The sequence below is a fragment of the Mytilus galloprovincialis genome, chromosome 13 (genome assembly GCF_965363235.1).
Source record: "Mytilus galloprovincialis chromosome 13, xbMytGall1.hap1.1, whole genome shotgun sequence".
Lineage (NCBI taxonomy): Eukaryota > Metazoa > Mollusca > Bivalvia > Mytilida > Mytilidae > Mytilus > Mytilus galloprovincialis.
This window is the reverse complement of record NC_134850.1, coordinates 51,626,938-51,636,877: the sequence shown is the minus strand read 5'-3', so window position 1 is coordinate 51,636,877 and position 9,940 is coordinate 51,626,938. Positions and strand designations below refer to the sequence as shown.

General features: G+C 33.9%; 1 protein-coding gene across 1 annotated transcript; it reads left to right on the top strand.

Annotated features, from left to right (window-relative positions):
• The first annotated feature begins 7,856 nt into the window (after nt 1–7,856).
• Nucleotides 7,857–9,088, top strand: LOC143056145 (uncharacterized). The gene is made up of 2 exons (XM_076229230.1): nt 7,857–7,889; nt 8,093–9,088. Exons 1-2 carry the CDS (start codon nt 7,857–7,859, stop codon nt 9,086–9,088), a joined length of 1,029 nt encoding a protein of 342 aa, XP_076085345.1.
• Nucleotides 9,089–9,940: the final 852 nt, after the last annotated feature.

Sequence of the window (9,940 nt, the reverse complement as noted above, 5' to 3'; positions counted from 1 at the left end):
GTTGAGTATTGAGAGTTTACCTCAGGGAACCATTGTACTACTGTGCAGGGAACCTTTGTACTATTGTGCATGGTCAAGTCTCCTCAGGGAATCATTGTTCTACTGTACATGGTCATGGTACCCCAGGGAACCATTGTACTGTTGAGTATTGTGAGTTCACCTCAGGGAACCATTGTACTACTGTGTATAGTCAGGTAACCTCAGGGAACCATTGTACTACTGTACATGGTCAGGTTACCTCGGGGAACCATTGTACAACTGTGCATGGTAAGGTACCTCAGGGAATCATTGTACTACTCTGCAATGCTAGTTTTCCTCAGGAAACCATTGTACTACTGTGCATGGTTGTTTTACCTCAGGGAACCATTGTACTACTGTGCATTGTCATGTTACCTCAGGGAATCATTGTACTACTGTGCATTGTCAGGTTTCCTCAGGGAACCATTGTACTACTGTGCATGTTCAGGTTACCTCAGGAAACCATTGCAATACTGTGCATGGTAGGTTTAATCAGGGAATCATTGTAATATTGTGCATGATCAGGTTACCTCAGGAAACCATTGTAATATTGTGCATTGTTAGGTTACTCAGGGAACCACTGTACAACTGTACATGGTCAGGTTACATCAGGGAACCATTGTACTACTGTACATGGTCAGGTTACCTCAGGGAACCATTGTACTTTGTGCATGGTCAGGTTACCTCAGGGAACCGTTGTACTACTGTGCACAGTCAGGTTACCTCAGGGAAGCATTGTACTTTGTGCATGGCCATGTTACCTTAGGGAACCATGGTACCACTGTGCATGGTCAGGTTACCTCAGGTAACCATTGTACTACTGTGCATGGTAGGTTTACTCAGGATATCATTGTTCTACTGTGCATTGTCAGGTTACCTCAGGGAACCATTGTACTACTGTGCATGGTCATGTTATCTCAGGGAACCACTGTAAAAATGGGAATGGTCAGGTAACCTCAGGAAACCATTGTACTACTCTGCAGGGAACCATTGTACTATTGTGCATGGTCAAGTCTCCTCAGGAAATCATTGTTCTTCTGTGCATTGTCATGGTACCTTAGGGAACCATTGTACTGCTGTGTATTGTGAGGTTACCTCAGGGAACCATTGAACTACTGTGCATGGTCGGGTTACCTCAGGGAACCATTGCACTAACGTGCATGGTCAGGTTACTTCAGGGAACCCTTGTACTACTGTGCATGGTAGGTAACTTAAGGGAATCATTGTACTACTGGGCATGGTCATGTAGATCTGGGCATTGTCAGGTTATTCATAAAGATAGACTGGAATGAGATTTACAGATAATTTGGTAGACTGAATTTTTTTCTGAACTCATTTTTTTCTGTTTGTTTATAGGTTTATGGTGAATGGAAACATAAATATAGACTTTTTAAAAAATCTTGCATCTTTCGGGGATATCATTCCAGGAAAGTGGAAGGATATCATGTTTACTTGAAGTGGTGAGGTATAGTAAAAATAGCAAACAGAAAGTAGAAAAAAAATGAGTTGACTTCAGGATTGCGTAACTTTTTATTCTTCGTGGCAAGACCCCCTTTTTTCAATTAAATCACAATTCCACTTTGGTACATACATGATATGAACATGAAGATCAGCTGTTTTGCATGTAAGCCTATGGAGCAGTCAATAACAAGACTGCAACCTTATGTTAATTTGATTTGAATCGATTATATTTGTTGTTATTTTTGGGGTTACCTGAGGTAATCCTGTTATGAAAGAATACTTCGTAGATACTTTGCTGGTATATGCATTTATGCTGTAATTACACAATTTCTTAATTTAAAATGTAGGACTTCATAGATTTGTATTGTTTATGCGATTATATGTAAATGTTACCTAAGTTCACTTGAGTTAAATGGGTTGTATTTGGTGTTATAATTGGGGTTACCTGAGGTAACCCTGTCATGAATGAAACTTCGTAGATACTTTGCTAGTCTTTACATTAATTGTAATAAACCAACTTATTCATTTTGAATGTAGGACTTCATTGAAGTTATATTGTTTATTGGATATACATGTAAAGGTGATCTCAATTAACTTCAGTTAAGTGGGTTATATTTGTAATTATATTTGTGGTTATCTCGTGTACCCCTGTTATGAAAGAATGCTTATTAGATAGTTTGCTAGTGTAAACATTCATGTTGTAATCAAACAATTTCTTTATTTTACATGTAGGACTTCACAGATGTGAATTGTTTATGTGATATTTAGAAAATGCAATCTGTCTTAACTTGATTTAAATGGATTATACTTGTAGCTATTTTATGGGTTACCTGATGTAACCCTGTCATGACAGAATACTTAGTAGATGCTTTGCTAGTATATGTAGTTATGCTTAAATAAACCAACTTCTTCATTTTCAATGTAGGAATTCGTTGCAGTTATATTGTTTATGTGATGTATATGTAAAGGTGATCTGAATTAACTTGAGTTAAATAGGTTGTAATTGCTGTTATTGTTTGGGTTACCTCAGGTAACCCTGTTATGAAAAAAAATATTAGTAGATACTTTGCTAGTGTATACATTTGTTTTTTAATTACACAATTTCTTAATTTAAAAATGTAGGACTTCATAGATTGGTATTGTTTATTTGATGCATATATATTTAAAGGTGCCTGAGTTAACTTGAAATAAAAAGGTTATCTTTGTTGTTATTGTTATGGTTACCCGAGGTTATCCTGTGATGTAAGAATACTTCGTAGATAGTTTTCCAGAATATACATTTAAGTTGTAATCAACCATTTACTTTTTTATAAATTTGAACTTTATAGATGTGTATTGTTTATATGATATTTAGGAAAGGCGACTTAAGTTAACTTGATTTTAATTGATTATATTTACTGTTATTTTTGGGGTTACCTGAGGTAACCCTGTTATGAAAGAATACTTCGTAGATACTTTGCTGGTATATGCATTGATGTTGTAATTATACACAATTTCTTAATTTAAAATGTAGGACTTCATACATTTGTATTGTTTATGCGATGTATAGATATATGTTACCTGAGTTAACTTGAGTTAAATGGGTTGTATTTGTTGTTATTATTGGGTTACCTGAGGTAACCCTGTAATGAATGAGTTCTTCGTAGATACTTTGCTAGTGTTTATATTAATTGTAATAAACACACTTCTTTATTTCAAATGTAGGACTTCATGAAAGTTGTATTGTTTATGTGATGTACATGTAAAGGTGACCTCAGTTAACTTCAGTTAAGTGGGTTATATTTGTTATTATGTCTGGGGTTACCTCAGGTACCCATGACATGTTATGAAGAATGCTTTTTAGCTGGTTTCCTAGTGTAAACATTTATGTTGTAATCGAACAATTTCTTTGATTTAAATTTAGGACTTCATAGATGTGTATTGTTTATGTGATATATCAGAAAGGCGACTTAAGTTAACTTGATATGAATGGATAATACTTGTTGCTATTTTATGGGTTACCTGAGGTAACCTTGTCATGACAGAATACTTAGTAGATACTTTGCTAGTATATGCATTTATGGTGTAATAAACCAACTTCTTCATTTTTAATGTAGGAATTCATTGAAGTTATATTGTTTATGTGATGTATATGTAAAGGTGATCTGAATTAACTTGATTAATTAAGTTTTATTTGTTGTTTTTGTATTGGTTACCTCAGGTAACCCTGCTATGAAAGAATTCTTAGTATATACTTTGTAAGTGTATACATTTATATTTTAATTACACAATTTCTTAATTTAAAAATGTAGGACTTCATAGATTGGTATTGTTTATTTGATGCATATATATTTAAAGGTGCCTGAGTTAACTTGAAATAAAAAGGTTATCTTTGTTGTTATTGTTATGGTTACCCGAGGTTATCCTGTGATGTAAGAATACTTCGTAGATAGTTTTCCAGAATATACATTTAAGTTGTAATCAACCATTTACTTTTTTATAAATTTGAACTTTATAGATGTGTATTGTTTATATGATATTTAGGAAAGGCGACTTAAGTTAACTTGATTTTAATTGATTATATTTACTGTTATTTTTGGGGTTACCTGAGGTAACCCTGTTATGAAAGAATACTTCGTAGATACTTTGCTGGTATATGCATTGATGTTGTAATTATACACAATTTCTTAATTTAAAATGTAGGACTTCATACATTTGTATTGTTTATGCGATGTATAGATATATGTTACCTGAGTTAACTTGAGTTAAATGGGTTGTATTTGTTGTTATTATTGGGTTACCTGAGGTAACCCTGTAATGAATGAGTTCTTCGTAGATACTTTGCTAGTGTTTACATTAATTGTAATAAACACACTTCTTTATTTCAAATGTAGGACTTCATGAAAGTTGTATTGTTTATGTGATGTACATGTAAAGGTGACCTCAGTTAACTTCAGTTAAGTGGGTTATATTTGTTATTATGTCTGGGGTTACCTCAGGTACCCATGACATGTTATGAAGAATGCTTTTTAGCTGGTTTCCTAGTGTAAACATTTATGTTGTAATCGAACAATTTCTTTGATTTAAATTTAGGACTTCATAGATGTGTATTGTTTATGTGATATATCAGAAAGGCGACTTAAGTTAACTTGATATGAATGGATAATACTTGTTGCTATTTTATGGGTTACCTGAGGTAACCTTGTCATGACAGAATACTTAGTAGATACTTTGCTAGTATATGCATTTATGGTGTAATAAACCAACTTCTTCATTTTTAATGTAGGAATTCATTGAAGTTATATTGTTTATGTGATGTATATGTAAAGGTGATCTGAATTAACTTGATTAATTAAGTTTTATTTGTTGTTTTTGTATTGGTTACCTCAGGTAACCCTGCTATGAAAGAATTCTTAGTATATACTTTGTAAGTGTATACATTTATATTTTAATTACACAATTTCTTAATTTAAAAATGTAGGACTTCATAGATTTGTATTGTTTATGTGATGCATATATATTTAAAGGTGATACCTGAGTTAACTTGAGTTAAATGGGTTGTATTTGTTGTTATTATTGGGTTACCTGAGGTAACCCTGTAATGAATGAATTCTTCATAAATACTTTGCTAGGGTTTACATAAATTGTAATAAACAAACGTCTTTATTTCAAATGTAGGACTTCATGAAAGTTGTATTGTTTATGTGATGCACATGTAAAGGTGACCTCAGTTAACTTTAGTTAAGTGGGTTATATTTGTAATTATGTCGGGGGCTACCTCAGGTACCCATGTTATGAAGAATGCTTTTTAGATAGTTTGCTAGTGTAAACATTTATGTTGTAATCGGACAATTTCTTTATTTCAAATGTAGGACTTCATAGATGTGTATTGTTTGTGTGATCTATTTAAAAGGTGACTTAAGTGAACTTGATATGAATGGATAATACTTGTTGCTATTTCATGGGTTACCTGAGGTAACCCTCTCATGGCAGAATATTTAGTAGATACTTTGCTAGTATAAGCATTTATGGTGTAATAAAACAAACTTCGTCATTTATAATGTAGGAATTCATTGAAGTTATATTGTTTATGTGATGTATATGTAAAGGTGATCTGAATTAACTTGAGTTAAATAGGTTTTATTTGCTGTTATTGTTTGGGTTACCTGTCATGAATGAATACTTTAGATCATTAATTGAACTTTTATAAAAAAAAAAGTTTATAATTTCACCAGCCATCCCCAACCTACACGTACATACGAAATGAATGATCGGTGAATACAAATAATAAAATCATTTGGGAAGTTTGTTGACATCTTTGGTATTTTGTCACATTTAAATTTGGTATTAAGATCTATCTAAATAAGAACTATATTTTCGTGCGTATTTAATCAATGACGCATTACCACGATTACCTCAGGGCACCGATTACCTCAGGGCATACAGCAGCGGACCTAACTTCCACCTGCGGATTATTTTCAAACGTTTTTCTTCTTAGACCCAAGCAAATCTTGATCTTGATCTTGATACACAAGCAGATTGTCAGGCTGTTTCTATTTATATCCTAGATATTATTCGGATATTAGGTTGTATAACAAGTATTAAATTACAGTTGTACAGGATCAACCAAAATGAAAAAAATTATGCACCCAATCTCGTTATGTGCGTCTGTTTGTTCGTTCATTCGTCCGGCCGTCCCGCTTCCGGTTAAAAGTTTTTGGCTATAGTTTTTTGGTCAAGGTAGTTTTTGATGAAGTCTAAAAAACGAGAAACTTAGTACACATGTTCCTTATGATATGGATAGGATCATTCTAATTTGAATGCCAAAACAGTGCGTTTACTACAATTTCACGGTCTACTGAACAAAGAAATATGATAGTGAGAATTTGGGCATCCGTGTAGTATGAACAATTTTTTTTCAAATATGTGAGTTGTGTACAACTGAAATTGAAGCACATGAATTCAGCATGCATGATAAATTACTATGTAAGATGGAATACATTTGTATTAAGCTGAATATGTTATCAAAGGTACCAGGATTATAATTTAGTACGCCAGACGCGCTTTTCGTCGACATTAAACCCATCAATGGCGCTCAGATCAAAATAGTTATAAAGCCAAACAAGTACAAAGTTTAACAGCGTTGAGGACCCAAAATTTCAAAGAGTTGTGCCAAATACGGCTAAGGTAATCTATTCATGGGATAAAAAAAAATCCTTAGTTTTTCGAAAAATTGAAAGTTTTATAAACAGGAAATAAAAATGACCATATATAGTCATAAAGTATGTCAGAATGATATGGTCTGATATCAGTTGTGATATTTTGGAACGATTTTGAGATCTGCTGTCGAACTTTAATTATATGGACGTATCAATTGAATACGACTGTCAAAATTCATGACCTTTCTGTATATCGATAGTCATTTTACGGCCTTCTTTTACTTTAGGGGTCCCAACCCTTATAGAGCTACACTAAGCTATCCTAAACCCCAAATCTTATCCTAACCATAACACTAGCCCCAACCATAAAACCTAATCCGAACCTAAAACAACCCCTAACCTAATTATTACCATAAATGAACCTTAACTCTAAAGTACAGGGCCATTTTTACTTGTTTCTCAGTTTGCATTAGTTTAAAATGGAGTCTTTTTGGTCTTGAACAGATATTAAAGAGTTATGTTTTTATACTTTAGCTAGCGAGATTTAAAGTCAAGCGCCGCTGTACGTTTAAAGATCGGCGCAGTACATGCAATTTAAAAACCTTTATATACATGTGTTCAAAGGCCTACCTTGCTTCCTAAAAATAAGACTTACTGTCGTCTCAATTATCTGCATAGGTATGGAAACACTATCTTCCATAGATTTGATTTGCAAAATGGTAAAATGATAAAATATGATCTCTTTGAGGTGTAACCGAAGAATTACTTTGCATTCATAGAACAGTTTTAGCAAACAAACAAAAATCGCTTTTGATTTTGCTTATTGATGAAGGCATGACTGTGACATATAGTTCCATTCTTTGGACTTGCGCAGGTAGAAGTCTCATTGGCCATATTGCATCTCCTTTTTTAGCTCACCTGGCCTAAAAGGCCAAGTGAGCTTTTCTCATCACTTGGCGTCCGGCGTCCGTCGTCGTCCGTCGTCGTCGTTAACTTTTACAAAAATCTTCTCCTCTGAAACTACTGGGCCAAATTAAACCAAACTTGGCCACAATCATCATTGGGGTATCTAGTTTAAAAAATGTGTCCGGTGACCCATTGATAGATATTGATATATAGAGAGATAACAGGATAACAGGACACAGGAGTAACAAAGTACCACATCTTTAAATTTTGAAATGGCGTTCGCAAGTTCAATACAAAAAGGTCAAATTCCAGTTGGATGTCAGTTATGTGAAGATGGAAATAAGATTAAATGGAAATGTAGCACATGTAAGTCGCTCATGTGTGACAAGTGTAAGGATGGAGTCCATCTAAAGATTGGGAAAGACCATAAAATTCTTAATATAAATGAAATAAGAAAACCTGACGGGTCAAAGGACACAATAATATTCAGTGAAATCAAATGTGAAGAACATTCTAACCAAGCTTGCTGTCTATTCTGTAATACATGTAATAAGTTTATATGTCTCAAGTGTACCACTAAAGTTCATAATGGACATGAGTTAATTGAAGAAGAAGACTATAACAAAGGCAAAGTAGAACTGAAGCTAAAACAGAAGAGTGAAATTAAGTTAGAAATATCCCAAGTTTATACAACAGATCTTACTTATATTCACCATATAGCAGAATGGTCTGATGGTTCTATGTGGATGACAGATACTATCAGATCAAAGTTACAACATGTCAAACTTAGAGAGAATAGAACTGAAGAAATAACAAGTTTAAACACTAGGATTTATGGAATGGCTAAAACTGATTCAAATAGCATTCTTGTCATACTAGATGATGATACTAAACTCAAACTAATCAACACCATGACAGGGGAGATGACAGATTCCAGGTATGATGTAAAACCATTGGATCCAATCTGTATCCATGTAACCAGTGATCACAGAGTCATCGTAGGAGCCTCAGATGGAGTTAAGATATTCCCTGTCACAGGAAGACGTGTAGTGGTGGTCATGGATCAGGAAGGAAAACAACTCAAGGAATATGAACATGAAAATCATAAGAAACAATTATTTAGTTTGCCCAGATTTCTAACCAGTACCAGTACCAAACGATTATTTACCTACCCTCTGTGTGTAACAACTACCAGTAATGGTAACATCTGTGTGGTGGACTGGTTAGATAATGATTACAGAGGTAGAGTGGTAGTGTTATCACCAGGAGGAGATATTCAAGGAACTTACACTGGTCACCCTGAGGTTAACACTGAGGAGAAACCATTTAAACCTCGTGGAATACTAACAACACCATCAGATAAAATCATTGTTACAGATATGTACAATCATTTATTACATATACTGACTGACCAAGGACAAAGTATTACCTACTACAATCTCCATGACATGGGGATCTTATATCCATTATCCCTTGCTATGTCTACAACAGGGAAAATATTTATAGGATGTCTTGAGAAAGGAAGAACTGCCAAACTTTATGAGTTAAACTATTCTGGATTCTAAAGATTTCCCTTGCTCCGTCTTCATCAGATGCTATCTATATAGGATGTTTTAGTCCAGATACTACAAAAGTCAAACTTTATGAGTTAAACTTTTCTGAATTCTAGTGATTTCCCTTGCTCCGTCAACATCAGATACTATCTATATAGGATGTTTTAGTCCAGATACTACAAAAGTCAAACTTTATGAGTTTAACTATTCTGAATTCTAGGGATTTCCCTTGCTCCGTCAACATCAGATACTATCTATATAGGATGTTTTAGTCCAGATACTACAAAAGTCAAACTTTATGAGTTAAACTATTCTGAATTCTAGGGATTTCCCTTGCTCCGTCAACATCAGATACTATCTATATAGGATGTTTTAGTCCATACACTACAAAAGTCAAACTTTATGAGTTAAACTTTTCTGAATTCTAGGGATTTCCCTTGCTCCGTCAACATCAGATACTATCTATATAGGATGTTTTAGTCCAGATACTACAAAAGTCTAACTTTATGAGTTAAACTTTTCTGAATTCTAGGGATTTCCCTTGCTCCGTCAACATCAGATACTATCTATATAGGATGTTTTAGTCCAGATACTACAAAAGTCAAACTTTATGAGTTTAACTATTCTGAATTCTAGGGATTTCCCTTGCTCCGTCAACATCAGATACTATCTATATAGGATGTTTTAGTCCAGATACTACAAAAGTCAAACTTTATGAGTTAAACTATTCTGAATTCTAGGGATTTCCCTTGCTCCGTCAACATCAGATACTACAGTATCTATATAGGATGTTTTAGTCCAGACACTACAAAGGTCAAACTTTATGAGTTAAACTTTTCTGAATTCTAGTGATTTCAGTTGTTC